This window comes from Nannospalax galili, unplaced genomic scaffold, assembly GCF_000622305.1.
Source record: "Nannospalax galili isolate Female #2095 unplaced genomic scaffold, S.galili_v1.0 scaffold996, whole genome shotgun sequence".
NCBI classification, from domain to species: domain Eukaryota; kingdom Metazoa; phylum Chordata; class Mammalia; order Rodentia; family Spalacidae; genus Nannospalax; species Nannospalax galili.
In genome coordinates this window covers 714,846-735,589 of record NW_008339436.1, presented here as the reverse complement: position 1 = coordinate 735,589, position 20,744 = coordinate 714,846, and the positions used below count along the sequence as shown (strand labels likewise).

The 20,744-nt window shown below is 45.1% G+C and overlaps 1 protein-coding gene across 1 annotated transcript; it reads right to left on the bottom strand.

Moving 5' to 3' along the window:
* Positions 1–122: 122 nt before the first annotated feature.
* Ykt6 (YKT6 v-SNARE homolog) lies at positions 123–11,846 on the bottom strand. The gene is made up of 7 exons (XM_008834080.3): positions 11,580–11,846; positions 8,476–8,558; positions 6,175–6,275; positions 4,985–5,089; positions 4,603–4,668; positions 2,888–2,989; positions 123–1,907 (listed from the first exon to the last, which is right to left on the bottom strand). Exons 1-7 carry the CDS (start codon positions 11,681–11,683, stop codon positions 1,872–1,874), a joined length of 597 nt encoding a protein of 198 aa, XP_008832302.1. The 5' UTR covers positions 11,684–11,846; the 3' UTR covers positions 123–1,871.
* Positions 11,847–20,744: the final 8,898 nt, after the last annotated feature.

The window sequence follows — 20,744 nt, the reverse complement described above, 5'->3', positions numbered from 1 at the left end:
GGTCTAGAGGTTTTTCCTGGACAGGATGCTGATATCTGCAGGTGGCCTCTCCCTACCCGCCCCAGGGCCTGGATTGGGCACAAAGCCTTCCCCTGAAGCTCAAAGCAAGTACAGGACCACAGTGCAATTTCAAAAGACAACTTTATATATCGAGACAGGAACCCCCTCAAACAGAGCATAAAGAAATTAGGTGTTATTAAAATACACTCTTACCAAATGACCAAACATTAGAATGAGAAACAGAATGCAGGGTGATCCATCTACTGCAGGGGCTGGGTCAGACCCTGCAGGCCAGTCAGATGCAGATGAAAGTCACCTTTTCCTACAAACTTACACTTCTACCCCTCTCCATTCTTCCCCAGCACTCTTCCGAATAGGAAGAGAAAGGCACCATCCCAGGCCCACTGTATTCCACTCAGGTATCAGCAAACAGGCTGGATATGTGACCATCCAGGGGCCTTGGGCCAGGGAGGTCTCTGGCAGTAGGAAAATGACATGGGCAGGCTACTGCAGGGGGAAGCCAAAGCCCTTTGACTAGCAGTGTCCAGAGAAAGAGTAATGGCAGGTACACCAACCAGGTAGGGAATCTCAGAATCTACAACATACCTACCCCTCATGGATCTCTGAGGGCAGCACAGCAAGCTCAGGGCAGGCATCATCAGGATGAGACAAGTTAGCTTCAAAATTCAGATGACACCAACCCTCCAGGGAGACAGGATTTCATGGATACAGCATGGAGCACAGCAGGACATGAAGAGGCAGTTCAGGGCCCAGTAACATCTAGGCTGCTCTGGCACCTGCTGGCAGTGGGCACCAGCTTAGACCAACCCCTCAGCCACCACTACCCTGAAGCTCTTTGACCAAGAAGAAGGTTGCAGACCAGAGCTGGACAGATCACAGGTGGGTGCTGGGAGTCTTCAGGCTGCTGGGACCTCTCCTAGTACCTTCATGAATGACTTGATTCCAACATGCAGTCCCCAAGCAGTTGCCAAGACAGTCTTGTACACAAAGGCAAATAAAATCCAGCTTGAGAGACAACAGCACCCACTACTTTGATTTTAGTGTTGCAAGTCAAGGGGGTATGTCTCCACACTGGACAGCTGAGGGCACCTGTGTCTGGTTCTTCTCCTGAAGATGGACACTCCCAGCTGACCATCCCAACACCAGAACAGCCCCCTTTCCTCAGCTGAATCCCAGTCTGCTGGCTCATAACCCACACACCCTGCCTATCTAGGCCCATTCCAAGTACTTCCCAAGTCATCTTTGTGGTTGGTCCTGGGTAAAAGTACTTAGGATAGGTCCTGACCTCAGCAGATGTCAATCCTAGCAGACAGACACACTAAACAGGTTTAGAATTTGAGATCCAGTGACCACTGCTCTTCATAGGACTGGCTTGGTCACTGTGATGAGCTCCCCAACCCCCACAGTACAAGGGAGCAGCAATCTCTGCCTACCCCAGCCCTACCACCTGGGACCCCTCCCCACCCCACTCACTGGAGTGTTAATATCATTAATGCACAAATGAAATTCAAAGTCATACCAAGGATTAAGAAAGAGATTCCCTCCCAGAGAGCCTTCCAGGGTTATCTACTGAGAATAAGCTCTTCAGCACCTAGAGGAGCCACTCAGTTTATGGTTTCATTTTCCTGACAATACACTTTTGAGGGCCTCAAATTCCTTCCAAAAGTCACAACCACACATATGAACTTGAACATTCCCCCCTCCCTCAAATCATCCCTCAATTCCTCTTGGTAACTTCAAAATAAAAATAGCCAGTCTGCTCCAGGTCCTCTTCTAGGGTGTCTCTTCTTCTCCAGGGACTGCAGTTCTGATGTGACGTGACGATCCAGCGCCTGCCTGTGTAGGCTGCGTCACATGATTGCACAGCATGAGTTTTGTTTCCGGGCCTTGAAAGAAAAAAAAAAAGAAGCTGAAGGGGGCCAAAGAGGGAGGGAGGTCTGAACCTCAGAGGATGTGGCAGATGAAGTTCCACTGAAGCAGAGAGAGAAATGAGCAACAACCAGAGGGAGGGAAACAGACAGGGGAATGGTCTTCATGGTTTCAGAGAAAGCTTCCCACCAGCAGACGACACCAATAACTTCCACTGTTAGTCAGGGATTCTTATCTTTTTCTAATAATGCTCTCAATAAGTAAAGTTCCTGCTGGCAGACCAGGTATAAGCAAAGAACCAATGATACAAATTGAATTGGCTGAGTATCTCAACAATGCTATCTGACCCTCCCTGGTAGTGCTTTCTGGAAGGGGGTCTCAGAGAGAATAGATGTGGTCCCTCCCTGCTTGTGTTTGCAGGGACATTGCTTTCTGGTCACAGGCCACGCTCCTAACCCACCTGGCCATTTCCATCTAATATGCAACAGAAAGTAAATATGCCTGCAGAGTGTCTTCCACTGTTCCATAAGAGCCAAGAGCACACTGTCTGCACTAGCAGATTATAAGTACAGCCTGGAGAGAAAACAGCAATCACCAGGAGGCATCCTGCTAATGAAAGGGAAATGTACTAGAAGACTAAGAAACTCCTTAGAAAAGTGGGCTGCTGATGTCTTAAGGGCTTCAGCCTAACTGCTCTGTCAACAGAGGAATCAGAAAAAAACCCTGGTGACTAAAACTGGAACCAATGTGGGAAGGGAGATGCTGGCTCTGAAACCAGTCAGGCATAACCTTAGGAAGGCAGCAGAATGTTAACTGAACTTGCTGCTAATCACTGAGGCCTAAGGCACTTGCCTTTGGCTCCCACATCCCAAGAAGTGGAACTCAAACCCCACGTTGGTTAAATAAAGAAGACCCATCCATTCCTAGTGAAGAATGTCAGAGAAACAAGCTGCATTGGCTCAGGGATGCCCAGGAAGGCCAAGCAGCAGCTACTCACAGTTTTATAGAAGGCTTTCGACTGTGTTCCTAGTACTTCCGATTTGGACACCAAATCATCAAGCTTCTCTCCTCTCTCTAACAAAGACTCCATGGTGTTATGCTGGACAAAAGAGAGAAGAGAATTCTGAGCTTCGCTCAGTAAGTGACTGTTGACAAGAGGCCCTTGGGGAAGCTCAATGGCTAAAGAAGTACCTCCTCTGGACCCCTACCCAATAGACACCACCAAGCATTGGGACTGGGTCCCAGAACTTGCTCCCAGTCAGTCGAAAGAGCAGGAACTGGTAGCAGTCCCAGGGAATTCAGTTCTCACAGTCTCCCCAATATTTTTCCCAGCATAGATTCAGATAAGTGCCATTTTAAGAAAGCTCATATATTTACATATCTGTATTTCTACTTGTATGCATGTGCGTACACACATGGAGGGAGGCTTTTATGTGAAGAGAAAGACATACACAAGTACTATATGACTGTACTAGGGATGGATAGTGGCCACCCCAAATTCACCTCCACTCAGAACCACTGAATGTGACCTTATTCAGAAACAAGGTCTTTCCAAGTACCACTAGTTAAGAGGAGAGCTAGATCAGGTTGGCCCTAACCCAATAACTAGCAACACCTATAAAAACAGAAATGTAGATACTCCAAGAAGCCATGTGGTGATGGAGGAGAAACTGAGGTGATGCATCTTACAAACTAAGGAATACCAAGAACTGACAGCAGCTAGAGAAGCCAGAGTGAGGCCTAGAACAGCCTTTCCCATAGCCCCAAAGAACCACCAGCCTGGCCCAAACCTTGATCTGAAACTCCCAGCCTCTATGAGAGGGTGCATTTCTGTTGTTTTGGAGTGTATAGTTTATGGCTATTTGTTAGCAGCTATAGGAAAACTAATACAGTGGGAAAGCTGTGCCATCTGGCCCCAGAGCCACAAAGCTACCAAAGAGTCCTACCATGAAAACACAACCAATTTCAGAGACTCAGGCTCAGTATTATTAGTGACTTTTTATACTGATGTCATAGTGGAAAGATACTTGAATATTAAGGATTAAATAAAAAAACATTAAATTTCAACTGTCATCATTTTAAAATATGGGCCCCTCAAAATTCAGAATTACATACACAATTCATATATCCAATGAATTATACTCCCACTGATGGCACCGTAAGAGAATACATCCTGCTTCCTGAAATGACCTTTATCCTACCGTCACTACAAACTCTGCCCTGAGGAAGCAGGAATGCCGAGGAGCTTCAGAAGAAGCATAGAGATGGAGGCCCCCAGAAGAACCAGAGGCCTGTCTGCCTGGTTCACAATGGAGATGCTTATTTTCCCCCCTAAACAGCCACTGCTAGGGCAGCTGTACACATATGTGAAATGGTACCAACTGAGGAATCAGCAAAAGTGCCTTGTATTCCCGTACACAGCTGAGAAATTCAGATAATAAAAAAAAATGTTAGCTGGAAGGCTCAGTGGTAGATGCTTGCCTAGCATGCCCTAGGACCATATATCCTCAGCCCGATCCCCTCTAGTTAGTGAGTGCTGTGACCTAAGATACGGTACACAAGGGAGAGTCTGATGAATTTGGTGGGATAGCAATCAATCACCATTTCCTGGAGCATGCTGTGGTTATCACTAAAATAAGAATTGACTCTGTGTGTGATTGGTCAGTGGCATGTCCCTTGGTTCTCACATTTGTTCTCCACCTTCCTGCTTACCAGAATGATTTTAGTCTCATCCAGTTCGGCCTGTACTTTACTCATGGGATCAGCTTCTCGGGGATTCTACGAAAGAGCCAAAACAAGAACAAAGTTAACACTGGAGCAGCTACCTGTAAACAAACTCGAACCAAGGAAGCCATGCCAACTTCCAAAATAAGAAGGCACAGCCTTTGAAAACACACAACAGAGAGACAAAAGGCCTGCCTGTAGCTGAGACTTACAGGTCTGAAGGCATTTCTGTGTTTTTCAAAATAGAAGGTTCAAGAAAGAACTCTAGGAACAGAAAAGGCACCAGCCTTGAACTACCATGATTGCTGACCTTTTCAGAATCACAGATTCTGAGCCATGCAGTCTCTACAAGCTTTTTTTTCAAACCCACCTGGTATCTACTAAGGTGACCATCCAGGGCTGTATACTGGATTGTGGCAGGGGTTCCCACTGGCCAGTCTATCCTGTCGACCTGCTCGGAGAATTCATCTAGTACCTGCAAGACAAAGGTGACTCAACAGTTCTCCCACCTATGCCTCCCAGGCTTTAGTGACTTGGCTTTAGCCCGAGCGCTCATCCCAAATGAGGCTTCCAGCTTCCCCAAGGTCCAGAGAAGGAAGAAGAGGCAATCAAACGGCAAGGGAACAGTCTAGGTTAAAATTCCTCTTTCTGAGGCTGGAGAGATGGCTCAGCGATTAAGAACAGTGACTGTTCTTGCTGAAGACCCAGGTTTGATTTCCCACATGGCCACTAACAACTGTCTAACTCCAGTTCCAGGGGATCCAACAGCCTCTTCTGTCCTCCGTGGGCACTGCACGACAAGGGTGTACTTACATACATGCAGGCATAACACTTACACACATAAAAAATTAAAAAATAAAAATAAATAAATAAAAATAAACTAAAAAAAATTTTTTAATTCCTCTTTTTGTTGGGCATGGTGGCACATGCCTTTAGTTCTAGCACTTCAACACTTTAGTTTCAGCACAGAGGCAGAGGGAATCTCTGTGAGAGTGAGGCCAGCCTGGTCTACATAGGGAGTGCAAGGCCAGCTGGGGCTTCAGGGAAACTCTGTTTCAAAAAAAACCAAAAAAATTTCCTCTTTTCTATGATTAAAACACATCCTAAGAAATCTGGGAATCAAAAGTGAAGCATACCCAGCTAACACTATGGGGAATGGAATGAGAAGTCTTTACTTTTATAATTAGAAGCTACATGCTCAAGTACTTTGGAACAGCTGACCTACATCAAGGGAGAGAGCTTAGTTACAGGAAGAGAGCTTAGATCAACAGGAAGAGAGAAAGAGACTGTCAACAGAAGCACAGGGAGAGGATGGCATCTGTGGCCCTATCACAGAGGAGAGGTACTACAACCCAGTTGGTTAGATACAGGTGACATGAGGGGCAAGTCAGCACCATGGAGGAAACATAGGCAGGAATGCCAAATGTCTCCTGGTTTGGTTGGGCGGGGGGGGGATGATGGCTGAAAATGTGGCCTCTGGATCAATCATTCCTTGTGCCTCAGGCACTGTCCACCATGTTTTACACTTGGAATCCTACTCCAGTCCAGCCACACACTCACCTTCTCCAGCAAGGTAAAGGCCACTCTGGATGGGTATTCGCTGTCAGCAATGACCACACCTGCAAGACTGTCGTTCCGGACATAGACATGGCAAAGATACTCTAAGGAGAAAGAGATCACACATGTAGTCAGTGGCATGAAGGCTTCAGACTGTTTTTAATATGCTAAATCAGTCAAAATATCACAATACTACCTCTTGCTCTCTGAATTAAAGTCTCTCTGAAACTCAACTGCTGAGGGCAAGGTCTACAGAAAGGCTCTATACCACAATTCCAAGGACCATACCTAGGAGCTCAGACAATACCTGCTTAGGTCCCCAGAGACTTTGTGTGCACAAGGTTAAAATGAGCTGCCAGGGATGGAAAACAGACCACAGGCAGTGTCTCCAGGAGCAATTCTAGATCACTGCCTTGAATTCATGTCAGGCATGGCTACATTTTAGCAACTGATGGCCCTTTGAAGCTCTGTGCTGCTTCCAAATTGAGGGAATACTAGACAAGATGCCTTTACTTTCTCAAGATAATCTTTTCAGAATAGCCAAAAAACAGAAAGCTACCTCCCAGGGCCTCAGTCTTGTGTATTAAGGCAAGACCACTTGATCTGCTTCAGCTTGTGGTGGGTGACTAGGGAGAACTGTCTAGAGAAAGCTTAGCCACTGCTGGCTGAAGTCTCCCAATTTTATTGCACTGAAGTTGTCATATGGTCAAAGGGTATGGTTTGTAGAGGGGCTCTGCAAAATAGTCATAATCCACCAGATTGTTGATTCCCATAACTCTGAAAGGATTTAGAGATGGCATGGCTAACCACGTCCCTAAAGAGAAACATAAAGATGACAGCTCACAAACAATAACCTTATCCTTAAAAATCTGAACCGATGACTTCAATGCTAAACAACAGACAAACAAAAGAGAAGATAAGCAGAAAGACAGAGATCAATAAGAACAGAGGGGAGGTAGAATAGAGAACTATCATCTGATTTTGTATACATTCCCAAATAAGAATGATTCAAATATGGGGTCAAAGTGCACATACTCCATAGAAACTGAGATGCTTGTCAGCATATGAGCAATGTCTTTTAAGTGATAAAATAGAGAAGGGCGGACAGAATGGAGAGAACTGAGAGAGAACACCAATATGTTCACGATTCAACTGTACTTCCATGATCTTCACAGCAGAGACTCTTCATGGAGTATATATGTCAATATCATCTATAATGTTAAGTACTATCTGTATCATCAATTCAGTAACTCCAAATTTGTCTGTGCAATTATAAGTCTAAAATAAATGCCTAAAAACTGATATTAAAAAAATGAATTATGAAGCAGAGAAAGGAATGAGTTTTCAAATTAACCCCCCCCCAAAAAAAACTAAAGTGCACAGAATACAGTATTATCTCATGAGTGCCAGCTAGAAATCCTTTTATGAAACTCTATAACTCTGACTAGAAAGGGATGGCTGCTTACTGCTCCAAGAAAATCAGACACTATTACTTCCCAGCCTTCTGGTTAAGATCAAGTGGAGAATCAGATCTGAGTTCAAGTTTTATTGTTTTTTTTTTTTGGTTTTTTTTTGGTCTTTTTGAGACAGGGTCTCTCTGTAGTCCCAGCTAGGCTGGAACTCGCTATGTAGACCAGGTGGGCCTCGAACTCAGAGATCCACCTGCCTCTGCCTCCCCAGTGCTGGGATTAAAGGCGTATGCCACCATGCCTAGCCAAAACCATTTTATTATTTTTATTTTTATGTGTATGAATTTATTGCCTGCATGTATGTAAGTGTACTTGTGTCATGCAATGACACTGAAGGTCAGAAGAGGGAATTGAATTCTCCTGGAACTGGAGTTACAGACAGTTGTTAGGAGCCATGTGGGTGCTGGGACTTGAACCTGAGTCCTCTGCAAGAGTAGCCAGTGCTCTTACCCATTGAGACATCTCTCCAGCCCAAGTTCAAGTTTAAAACAATTTTTTTTAGAGAAGTTTACCTGTAGCCTCAGCTGGTCCAGAACTTGCTATTAGACCAGGTGGGCCTCAATCTCAGAGACCTCCCTGCCTCTGTCTCCCAAGTGCTGGGATTAAAGGCATGCATCACCACACTTGGTTTATGGGTACAAGTTTTAGAAGGAATTTTATACAGTAAGCTTAGACTTCAACACTGGGTATAGAATTCTGCATATATAGGAAAAGCAAGAAGAGAAAACAAGATAGAGTATCAGGGTCTTGGTAGCATTTGGTGCTGATAGCTATGTGCTGTCTGAGGTGTGACAGCCAGGTCAGCATACACTCAGAAGGTGGTGAATCCTCTTACCTTGTTCTTTGACAGAAGCTCTGCTGCCTTTTGCTGAGCGTTCCACAATCAGTTCACTTGTGAAGGTCATGAATTCCTGAACACTAAGAAGCACAACATATATTTATTCTTAATGTCACCTTGTCCCTAACAATGGAAAGTGACCTCTGAGGTTTTAAGTTAAAGAAACATTGCCTCTTAGTTTACTTCATTCCCTCCCAACTTTAGAAACAATAATAAAAATATTATAAATGAACACAAATGCATACACTACCATTCAAATCATATCATATCTGTGTGCCAACTCGCAAAAAAAAAAAAAATCCAGATTCTTGGGAAATTTTCTTTAGGCTACAGTCAATTTAACATTTTGGTCAAAACATGATTTGAGGGCTGGCAAGAAGACTTGTTGGGTAAAGGCACCTGCTGTCAAGACTGACAACCTGAAATTGATCCCTGGGACCCACCTGGTAGAAGAGAACGGACTCCTACATGATGTTCTCTGACCTCCATATGCACACCCACCCACCCCTACACACATTAAGAAAATCAATGTGATTTGGGACCTAGTGAAAATGTAGGAAGCAGCTCCTGTTTTCAAAGTCCTACTAATTTCCAAGAAACAGGATAAATATGTATCTCTATAGAAAAATACTAGTGACCAAAAATGTCAGGCAGATATACACTAGTTAGTGCTGTGGCCACAGGACAGACCCTGGCAATGCCATATACCGCCACAGTGACAGCTAGCTCAGGTCTGCTGGGACCCTAAGCACTATGGAAGAAATAGAAGGAAAAGGCTTAACCAAGTGGGGAAATCACTCATACAAAGCTGAAAGAAAAAGGTTTGCCATAGCCCAACAGAAAGATTTGGCCAGAATGGTACAGACTGAGGAGATGGTCCAGCCAGAGGATAAGAAGCCTTTAACTGGAGATGTAATATAAAGGTAGCCAAGGTCATCAGTACAAGGCTCTTAACTGGGAATCCAAGTCATACAATATCTGAAGACCTAATTCTGGGAGTTCAAGTCTTACTAGGCATCAGGCAAATTACCATGTTGTGCCTCTATAGTAAAATCAAGTCTGGTGTGGCAGTTTAATGAAATGTTAAGTACAAAGCACGTGGTACTGTTCTGGCACTCCCTCCTCCCCCTCCCCCTTCCCCTCCTCCTCCTCATTAATATCACGAAGGAAGAATATTTTCAAAATAATCATAGAAAAAGTATTCTTAAAAAGTTAAATCCTCAAACAAGAAAGTTTTTGCAATAAAACTAAAAAGATGGTGTCTAGAATAGGACAATTATCTAATTAGAAAGAACTGCATTAACTGTGAGAGCCCATCTTCAAGGTCCAAAAAAGCTGAGAAACTACTCAAAGATTTTAGTAGTCATGGAGGATGAAGGAGGGAAGTGAAGTGGTCTCACCCAGCTGGAACATGTGTTAAGAGGCTCTAGGAGATGTCTTTCTGTGTCACTGCTAGTCACCTCAGACTAGGGTGGGGAGCCCAAAGAAGCGAGATGTTAAGTGCTACAGTGAAATCTCTGAGCATCTTTGGTATAAATAGAAAGGAAAAAATAAAGAGAACAAGAGCCAAGTATAAAGAGAACAAGAGCCAAGTTGGAACCAAAGGTTCCATCAGAGAAAAACAACAGAGCACAGACCAGAGGCCAAAGTATGTGAAGCTAAGAATCAGGAACAACTTTGAGAAGGAGCCAAAAGATGACACAATTCCTCTTCTGGGTACATATACCATAAAAATCTGTAAGCTAGGTTTTTGTGTATGTGTTTCTGTGCATGCTATGTGGTATACATTTTGTGTGCAAGTACACATGCATGTATGTGCATATGGTTTTAATCCTCAGGAGCCATCCACCTAGTTTTTTGAGACAGAGTCTCTTATTAGCCTGGAGTTCATAGAGTAGGCTAGACTGGATGGCTGGCCATCAAGGCCAGACTCCTGTCCTCTGGTCTCCTGCTTTGGAATTACAAGCATGTGCCACCATACCCAGCTAACAGGGATCAAACTCAGGTCCTCATGCAACATGCTCTTTCCCCACTGAGCTATCTCCACAACGCTATTTCCCAACAACTTGTAATCTGGGTTTTACAGAAAAATGTATACACTCATACTCACAGCAGCATTACTCATGAAAGCTACACTGTGGAGGAAACTCAAGTGTCCATCGGCAGATGGATGGGGTAAGCAAAATACAGTGCTTACATACTATTAAATATTGTACAGATTTTAAAAGGAAGGATATCTTGATATCTGCAACAACATACATGAACCTTGGGGACATTCTGCTAAGTGAAATCAACAAGACAAAAAATACTATATGATCCCACTTGTATGAAGTCTTTAGAACAGTCAAAATCAGACAGAAAGAGCAGCAGTGGCTAGGAGAGGGAAGGAATAGGAAATTAGTGTTTAATGGATGCAGTTTCAGTTTTACAGGATGAAAAGTTATGGAGATGGACAATGCTGATGGCTATACATTATGGACACATTTAATAATACCAGTCAACTGTACAAGTAAAATGATTAGGATGGCATTTTACTATGTCTATTTTATGACAATAAAAAAATAACTCAAAAGAAGCAAAAAGTTTCAACAAAATGATAGATTGTTTTAGATCCAGCCAGCAAGGCCCTGACAAAGCACTCCCTTCAGGAACAGTTGTCCTGAAGTCGGCAACAGAATCCGAAAGGCAGATTCCACCAAATTGAGCCAAGACGACCCTGCGGGGTCCTTCTCCTCTTCTGAGTCACTACCCGCTTCCAAATGGACTATGATGCTCCTAACAACAAAAGCAGCCCAGAAACACGCAAGGGCCTGGAAACCCTACAAGCCAACGCTTCCCTGCAAACTTCCAGCGTGAACCCTCTGGATAAGACAGAACAGACTCTGCCGATGCCCAGTACCGTGCGGGATTCGAGGACTACCTCACAGGGCAATACCGGGGAGTGCTGTGACCTCCTCAGACACAGTCCGCTGACGGAGGAGGAGGCCGAGGCCGGGCTCCCTCCTCGGCAGCCCTCGACAACGACTCCCGGCGCTGCCCGACCCAACCCCAACGCCAGACCTCTGCGTGGCCGCCTGCTGCCCCCCCCCTCCCCCGCTCACCTAGACCTCTGGAAGAAGCTGAAGGAAGACACATCGTACGCGGCTTTGAGCAGCACTGCCTTGGGCTCGCTTTTGTAGAGTACGCTGAGGCTGTACAGCTTCATGGCGCTGCCACCTCGGTCCCCGTGGGGTCCGCTCGTTCACGGCCGCACCGCCGCCGCCCCACGGAACAGCGGCGGCCGGCTGCTGACGGGGCCGCACCGGCTTCTTCCTCCTAATTGCGGGCTCACTTCCGGTTCGGTCAAGCGCGTCGCTGGACGCCTAGAGCAGACGCTACGCGTGCGCATGCCTAAGCGCCTGTACGCGTATAAGCGGTGGGACGCATGCGCACCACCACAACCTTGCTTGGTGCTGCAGGTTAGGGTTTCGCCTGCGTGGCATCCCATGGTGCCTTCCCTTCCGGGCTATCCGTGAACCCTCGCGGGCCGAGCTAGATAGTGCTAGGTCGTCCTAGTCGCTTTTACCTCCCCTTCCGGCTAGGAGAGGAACCCATACCTCTTCCTATAGTGAGGTCCAGAGCAGCTCCCAAGGCGCCGGTTCTCTGTAAACCCTGCCCTTAACTCAGCACCGGTCTAACCAGCCCTCTTCCCTGGTTATCCCAAGTGCAGAGAAAGAAAAGAATCGTCCCCGTTCCTTCCATCGTGGTACTAACCATCAGAAACGGTCACTGGCTTGTGCCAAGCCCAGCAGCCCAAGTCCGTCAAACCAGGTAGCCAGTCCCGTCCGCCTGCACTGACGTTGCTCTACAGCAGGCAGATGAGAGCGGTTTCTGAAAATCTTCAGAGACTTGTCCTTTGCCCAAAGTTGTACAAAGGGAGAGAGGGAGGGAGAGAGGGAGAGGGGGAGGGGGGAAAAGAGAAAGATTAATCCCAGAGAAAAAGAGGGAAAGAAAGAGGAAAGAAAGAGAGGGGAAAAAAAAGGATTAATCCCACAGAACAAGAGGCAAGGAAAGGGGAATGAAGAAAGAGAAGAAGGAAGAGAGGGAAGGAGGCAGGAAAGAGAAAGAAAAGATCCCAGCACTCCAGAGGCAGAGGCAGGCAGATCTCTGTGAGATGGAGGACAACCTGGTCTATATAGTGTGTTCCGGACCAGCCAGGGCTACATAGTGACACTGTTTCAAAAAAACCCAAAACAACCCAAGAAAGTAAGAGGCAGAGCTGGGGTTCAAATGTGAACACTAAAATGCTTATTAGCAAACTCATGGCCCAGCTCCCGTCCTGGGCAACTCTCCCACCCTTCTGATTTTGCTCAGCCTCCAGTGGCCCCAAGAAGCCTCACTGAGTCATATGCAAACTTCCCAAGATTATTCATGTGTTGCAAAGCTATACTTGTCATCCACTCCATTGCCCCAGCTGATACTCAACTTGAATTCAGTCTCAGCATGTCCACATCACAAAAATGAGCATTCTCCCCTCATCATCTTGAAAGACATTTTGTAAGCATGTTGCTGAAAACTATAAAATATATTCCAAGTTCTACCATTGCAGATGTTTAACCGGTAACAATAATGGTTGCTTGAATTGTTACCTATCTCTAATGACAAAAGAACTAGAGATCATGATAGGTTGAAGGGGTCCTACAGGATGTTGGAAGCAGAAATTTAAAAGTAGGCTGAGATGTAGTCTATAGATTAGATAGTAGTACTGTATTTGGATTTCCTGTTTTCAGTAACTGCTGTTATATAAGAGAATTCTCTTATAAGTAAGGGTAAAAGAACATTATGTGTACAACTTAAAGAGTTCAAATACAGATACATATGTATACCTGCATATATGTATATCTACATGTATGTATGTATACATATATATTTTTATCCATATATGTTTCAAAGACAAAGAAAATTCAGTAAAGAAATTTTAAGGAATCCAGAGGCAGACTATCTAGGAATTCCTTGTACTGTTCTTGTAATGGTTCTGTAAGTCCCAAATTACGGGAACAGAAAAGATTGCGGATAAAGCACTGAAGTGAAGTGGTAAGCACAATATGCAGTCGTGGAGTGGCGTAGCTCTTGAACCCAGCCTCTTCCCTTGAGTGCTGGGCTCTAGAAGCCTCTTTGCAGGAATGGTGAGATGGCTCAGTGAGTAAAGGCATCTGCTGCCAAGCTTGACAGCCTGAGTTCAATCCCCAGGACCCACATGGTAGAAGGAGAGAACCAGTTCCCATAAGTTGCCCTCTGACCTCCACATGCATACTGTGACATGCATGCCCTTGTCCAACAATAAATAAATTTAAATGTAACTTAAAAAGCCTTTTGCAGACAGAGCTGGAATAACAATGTCCATAACCAAAGGCCCAGACTCTGTGACTCTGCCTACTGGATAATGCAAACATTCACCTACCATTGCAGCTTTGCCCACCTCACAAGAAGTGCTTATCCTGGCTGCACAGCGGAGCCCATAGGGAAGCAGGAGGGCATTGAAAGGGGCCACCTATGTGGGCAGTCCTCTGTAAGACCACATACCAAGTTTCAGGTGCACAGATTTTTTTTTCAGTGTGAAAGGATGGATCCCAGGGCCTCATACATAGTAAGCAAGTCTCTTCTACCAAACTACATCTCTGGCCCCTACCCACAGATTTAATACCATGAATGCAATTTCTGATCAGACCTGAACCCCAGGAACAGCAGTCACTACCATAATCCCTCATAAGGTGTCCCAGTTCCCACTGGGCTCTTCAAACCACAGGAAAGGCAGGCATGGTCTGCTACCACGTCTTATTTCGGTCACTGGCTATATCAGTGCAAAGGAGGGGCAGGGACAAGACTGTACTTGGGCAGGAAGGGATCACAGCCAAGGAAGACCCAAGCCATGAACCATGCAGGAGCTTTTGGAATTAGTGAGACAGGTGTTTATATTTTGAGACTGCCTTCCTTACAGGTCCTTTCCAGATGTTCCAGTTGTCCTAGAGACAGCCCTCCCCAACTAAGGTGCTAGCCTCATTGGAAAAAGGCCAGAAATGAGAAATCAGGATACATGATCATTTAGACAGGAAACTTATCTTGTCCATGGTACTTGATGGCTGTGGATCAACTCTACACAGCAAGTAGAAGAAAATCTAAAGAGAAAACAGAGATGAGCAGGCAGGAGAGCCTGCAGGGGTGACCCCACTGTACAACCCTGTACACACTTGTCACAGCCTCAGTGGGTAGGAGTCACACCTGAGAACAGGAGTATGCAGAGAAAGGGCAGGAAAGTGAGATATACCCTCAGAAGGCTAGGCATACCAACCTCAGCTTAACACATGATGGCAGCAATCACAGAGGAAGAGTCCTTACAAGGAAACTACACTGTGAACTGTGGATGCTACTGATCCATGTGGCCTTTCTGCCACATGCTGGCCCAGTCCTGAGTTAGTCAAGGAGCATCTCTATTGCTGCAGTCATTGATTAATAGATGGGCACTTGACCTGACTTCACCAAACCAGCACTGGCTGTCCAGGAGGCTCCTACATCACATCATACATAAAGCTGTCGTATTACTTGTGGGAACAGATAAGAAGAGTGAACAGAGCCAGTATTAATGCCATCAGAATGACCCGATACTCAGCCACTGAAAGACTAAAGTATTAGATTTTTTTTTAATTTTTAAAAAAGTAAGGGCTAGAGCCAGGCGTGGTGGCGCATGCGTGTAGTCTCAGCACTTGGGAGGCAGAGGCATGTGGATCTCTGTGAGTTCAAGGCCAGCCTGGTCTACATAGTGAGTTCCAGGACAGCTGGGGCTACAGGGAGACCCTGTCTCAAAAAGACCAAAAAGAAAAAAGTAGGGGCTAGAGAAATGGCTTGGTGGTTGAGCAGTTACTACTGTTGAGAGGACCAGGGTTCTGTTCACAACATCCATACAGTGGCTCAATCATCTGCAACCCCAATTCCAGGAGATCCAACATCCTCTTCTGGCTTCCATGGGCACTGCACACGTAGTACACATACCTACAGGTAAAACACCTATACACATAAAAAAGGTTTTGGAAAAATATTAGAATGAAATGTAGGAGAGCAATTTTATTTTTTAGATTTAAAATGAATTTTCAATTTATTTTTTAAATTTTGGCTTGAAAGGCTTTTTTATTTCAGCCTTTTTGAGATAGGGTCTCCCTGTAGCCACAGCTGGCCTGGAACTCACTATGTAGACAAGGTTGGTTTTGAACTTACAGAGATCCACCTACCTTTGCCTCCAAGTGCTGGGATTAAAGGTGTGTGACACCACTCCTGGCCTTGAAAAGGTTTTTCTTAAAAAACATTAATCCTCAGATAAGAAAAGATTGGAATTCCTAAAAGCTGGATATTTCTGTATGATGAAAGACACTACTAATGGGGTTGGAAATTCAGCAACAGATTATGAAATACAATACTTGGAAAACAAAAAAATTATTAGCTATTTTAGATGGAATATAAAAGCAGTTTCCACAACTGATAGCTAGAAAACACTTTAATAGCAACATAGTTATCAAATAATCTTTAAAAGAAGAAGTACAAGCTGGGTGTAGTGGCACACGCCTTTAGTACCAGTACTCAGGAAACAGAGGCAGGCAGAGTTCTATCAGCCTGATCTACATAGTGAGTTCCAGGCCAGCTGGAGCTACAGGGAGACCCTGTCTCAGAAGAGAAAGAAAGAAGGAAGGGAGGGAGGAAGGGAGGGAGGGAAGGAGGAAAGAAGTATAAAGAATTAGCTAGTTGGGAGAGGACAGAAGAGAGGATGGGGGTGTGAATATGAGTGAATGGATGATACACTTGAATGAGAATGTCATTGTGTAAACTGTCACTTTCTACACTGAATATATAGACTAATAAATATTTTAAAGAGCAAAATAAAATAGGCATAGAAAAAGGTATCCATCATGTCACAGTTCAAACTATAAGAAGACAGATCAGTGACAAAAAGATTTGGGACTGGAGAGAGAGTTTTGCTATCAAAAGCACTGGACTCAGGTTTAATTCCCAGCACATGCATGGTGGCTCACAACCATCTGTAACTCCAGTTATACCCTCCTTGACCTCTTGGCACTCACATCGTACATTACATACATGCAGGCAAAACTCTCATACACAAAAATAAAAATAAATATATCTTTTTTTAAAACACAAGGACTTGGGGCTGGAGAGATGGCTCGGTGGTTAAGAACACTGGCTGTTATTGCAGAAGACCCAGGTTCAAATTCCAGCACCCACATGGCAGCTACCAGCTGTTGGTAACTCCACTTCCAGGGGATCCAACAGCCTCTTCTGTCCTCTGCTAGCATTGCACGACACGGGTGCACTTACCTACATGCAGGCAATACACACATACACATAAAAAATAATAAAATAGCGTGGTGGCGCATGACTTTAATCCCAGCACTCGGGAGGCAGAGGCAGGCAGATCTCTGTGAGTTCAAGGTCAGCCTGGTCTACATAGTGAGTTCCAGGACAACTTGGGCTACAGAGAGACCCTGTCTCAAAAAGACCAAAATAACAATAATAATAATAAAATGGTAAAAACAAACAAACAAACAAAACAAAAAACAAAAAAACCCCACAAGGACGTACCATCTCAGTGATTACCTATGATGTAGCCAAACTCTTAATGTTGGAGGGAGCATTAATAAATTGGAAAAACCACTTGAAAAGGAACATGTAAAACGTATATACCATGTAAATGAGCAACTTAGCTTCTACAAACCATCTACCAAAAAACATTTACACATATTTACTCAGGTGAAATGTCAAAGTTTCTATCACAGCCTTTTTGGTAACTTCCTGTGAAAAACTGAAACTGTTGGGGCTGGAGAGATGGCTTAGCGGTTAAGACGGCTGCTCTTTCAGAGGACTCAGGTTCAATTCCCAGCACCCACATGGTGGCTAACGACCATCCATAACTCTAGTTCCAGGGGAATCTGATGCTCTCTTCTGACCTCTCGGGCATTGTACAACACGGGTATACTTACACACATGCAGGCAATACACTCATACACATAAAAAAATGAAAATAATCTGTGTGATAGACACACAAAAAATCAACAAATTTAAAAAATGAGTTATATTCAAGGAGGAAGCATAAAAATTTACATCTTGTTAAGTAGTAGAGGTGATAAACATTACCATTGAAATCTACCCAATGACTTTATATCCATACACAGGTGCCAAGGATCCAAGTGCAACTGACCATGACTAGTAATAATCAGATACATACAGATTAGAGATGCATGCACCAACATCTAAGTGTTATTAGCAAAAGCAATGGGACTTTTTGTAAAAAACATTATATTTTAAAATGAAATGGAGAATTTTTTTTTTTTTTTTTTAGTCTTTTTGAAACAGGGTCTCCCTGTAGCCCCAGCTGGCCTGGAACTCACTATGTAGACCAGGCTGGCTTTGAACTCACAGAGATCCGCCTGCCTCTGCCTCCTGAGTGCTGAGATTAAAGGCATGCTCCACCATGCCCGGCTCAGAGATCTTTTTTAAAGGTTAAAAACTCATTCAATTTTATGTCCTATAGGTTTTATACTGAGCTCAATATTGTATAACTGTATTAATTCAACTGTGAACCTAAAAATTTTATAGCCGCTTTTGAAAGAGATGTATCTTTACTCTGGAAATTGTTATGGAGTATGTTAAAGCTGTAATGTAATGCTTCTTCTAAAAAATAAATAAAATGAAAATAAATAAAACATTTTTAAAAGAAAAACTGAAACTGTCTCCATGAATGTCAATGGAAGTTGATTTTAAAATACTTGGGCGGGAGGGAAATTCATTTCTGCTCACTCCTGCTGGGCCTCAGAACAGCAGCAGCTCCAGGCTTGGTACCCACCCCATCCAACAAAGCAGCCACCTTGAGTCCCTGAAAAAGGGCCAGTCCTGATTGGGAGTGCTGCAGGTGTGAAGTGCATAACAGATCTCAACTTGTGTGGGTCAGGTTCACTATTCCAGTTCAGGCGTGAGAACGGAAGGCAGGGAAGGCAGCAAGAAGCTTCTTAGTGCTCCCCCAGTGTGCGCCCCACAGCAATGCTGGCAGCCAAGACACCTTCTCCTTTCCTCTGGTTCCCAGACGTGGAGGCCTCTGCTCCTTAGTGAGTGTAAGAGACACTGAGGCACTGACCTGGGAACTGAGCAGGTGGTAATGTCTTTCCAAGCTGGCAGTCACTGAGGTGACTGGGTGACAGAATAGTCACCATAGTGATAGGAGTAGAGGCCTTTGGCCATCAGTCCCAATTTTCTGCATGGTAGCTCTAATGACAGAATGGTCACCATGGAAACCACAGGCCCTCTCAGGAGCACAGAGGCCCTGGCAGGAGAAATCTACTCCACACCTGGCTGGAGCAGAAGCATTGACTGTGACTGAGCCCAGAGAAACAGCCTGGTATGTGAAGGACAGAGTTACCTGTTGCCTCATTACTCAGAAGCCATCCCCAAGCCACTGGAGGGAGAGATCTTTTCTGCTGAGTCTGTCAAGAGAACACCAAGCCCTCACAGCTCAGATAGCTGGAAAGAAAGTCAGCGCTGAGGACACAGCCCTGGAACCACATGGCTCTGCCCAGAGAATACTGGGCCTAAGGAGGCCTTGGCGGGGAAGGGTTCAGAAGGGAATGATGAAAAGGAGGAAATTGTGACTGAATCTCAAACCCTAAACCAGCCAGTGGTGGACCACACTCTCCGAGGCCTGGTGCCAGCTGTAACCCTTGTGGGGAGAAGTCTGGGATATTTCTGCTTTGAAAATCTGGTGGGGAACGCTGAGGGATCCCAGCTACCCCCAGCTGGCTGCTGCGCAGATGCTGGATGACAGAGCCAGGATGGAGGCCGCTAAGAAGGAGAAGGTACCTACCTCATTTCAGAAGAATCTGTCTGCATGTTCCCAATACTCAGTGGTTTGTTTGGCACCTACAAAAGTTTGCACCTCTGAATATGATTTTATGTACAGTGTGTTTAAAAAAAGATGTGGTTGGGGGCTTGTGCCTGCTTCCTAGACTGGCCTTGTGTCAAGCTGCTCAGAGGTCTGGGAGGCAATCTCCATCAAAGCGAGGACAAGGGGTAGGGGAATTAGAGCCTGAAATTGGGAGGATTAGGTGCCTGAGATATCAGTGGGAAGAACACACTGCCTGATTTTGAGATAGTACTCAACAGCTACCATAACAAGTCAAAGGCACCTGCGCATCCTCCTCACAGGAAGCACTTCATGGTGAGGTGCTGAGGGCTGCCGCTCCCTGGTGAGGAGCACAGGGCAGTCCTTTTCTCCAACAAGAGAGGGTTCCAGATGTCTTCTGTGCTGGCCCTGGCCTGAGCACTGAGCAAGGAAAGGGAGGGAGACAAGGGTACTTGCTGTGAAACATGGGTGTAATCTCCATCTTCCTCTCTTGTTCTGGGGACTGGCAGAATGAGGAGACACAGGTCCAGTGAGCAGGATTCAGTCATTTTGGGTCATGTTTTCCTCTGGCTTCTCTCCTCTCTGTGTGAAATGACACGGTCAGCAGAAACACCCCCTGGCCTGCTTCTGGCAGGGCTAATGATGCTAGGAAAAAAACAACCAGTCAGCCAGCCCAAGTGAAAGGGCCCACAATGTGCGGGTAGTGACAGGCCAGAGCCTCAGCCAAATCCCGCATGGGCCTGCCACTGGTGCTATGGTTTGGATAAGAAATCCCAAACAAGGGGACCACTTTGTGTCTCTTGGGGAGAAGGAAGTTTGTATCTTTGGCACAAGGTGGCTGGAGACAGCAAGAAGTGAACATATAGGGTTGGACAGTTGGTACTTTCTCCAAACTGGGAAAGAAACTGTTGGTGTGTGTGTATACGTGCTCACGTGCTCCTGGGTGGACAGTGAACCATGTCAACAAAGGCCTTAGAAGAGCTGTCGCTGAGCCCCTAAGCTCACAGTGATATGAGCTGCCCCTCACGTTGTGTAGCCATTCTTTGACCCCATGGTTGCCTATGACTTTCTTATTTCTGCTCCCATAGGAAGGTGGGTACTGGTTCAACTGTCGACCTCAAGGCTCCAGGGGATTCAGGCACAAACTTTAAGGGAACATCAAAGCTGTGAGTGATCAAGATAAACACTATTTTAACATGGCGCTTTTAAAGAATCAAAGTTAATACCAAAAATTTAGGATGACAACTATCAAATGCTAAACGAAGACAGGATGAATATCATTAATTCTGGCATCAGGGAGCAGGCCCAGCGTCAGTGTCCCTTCCCCAGGCTG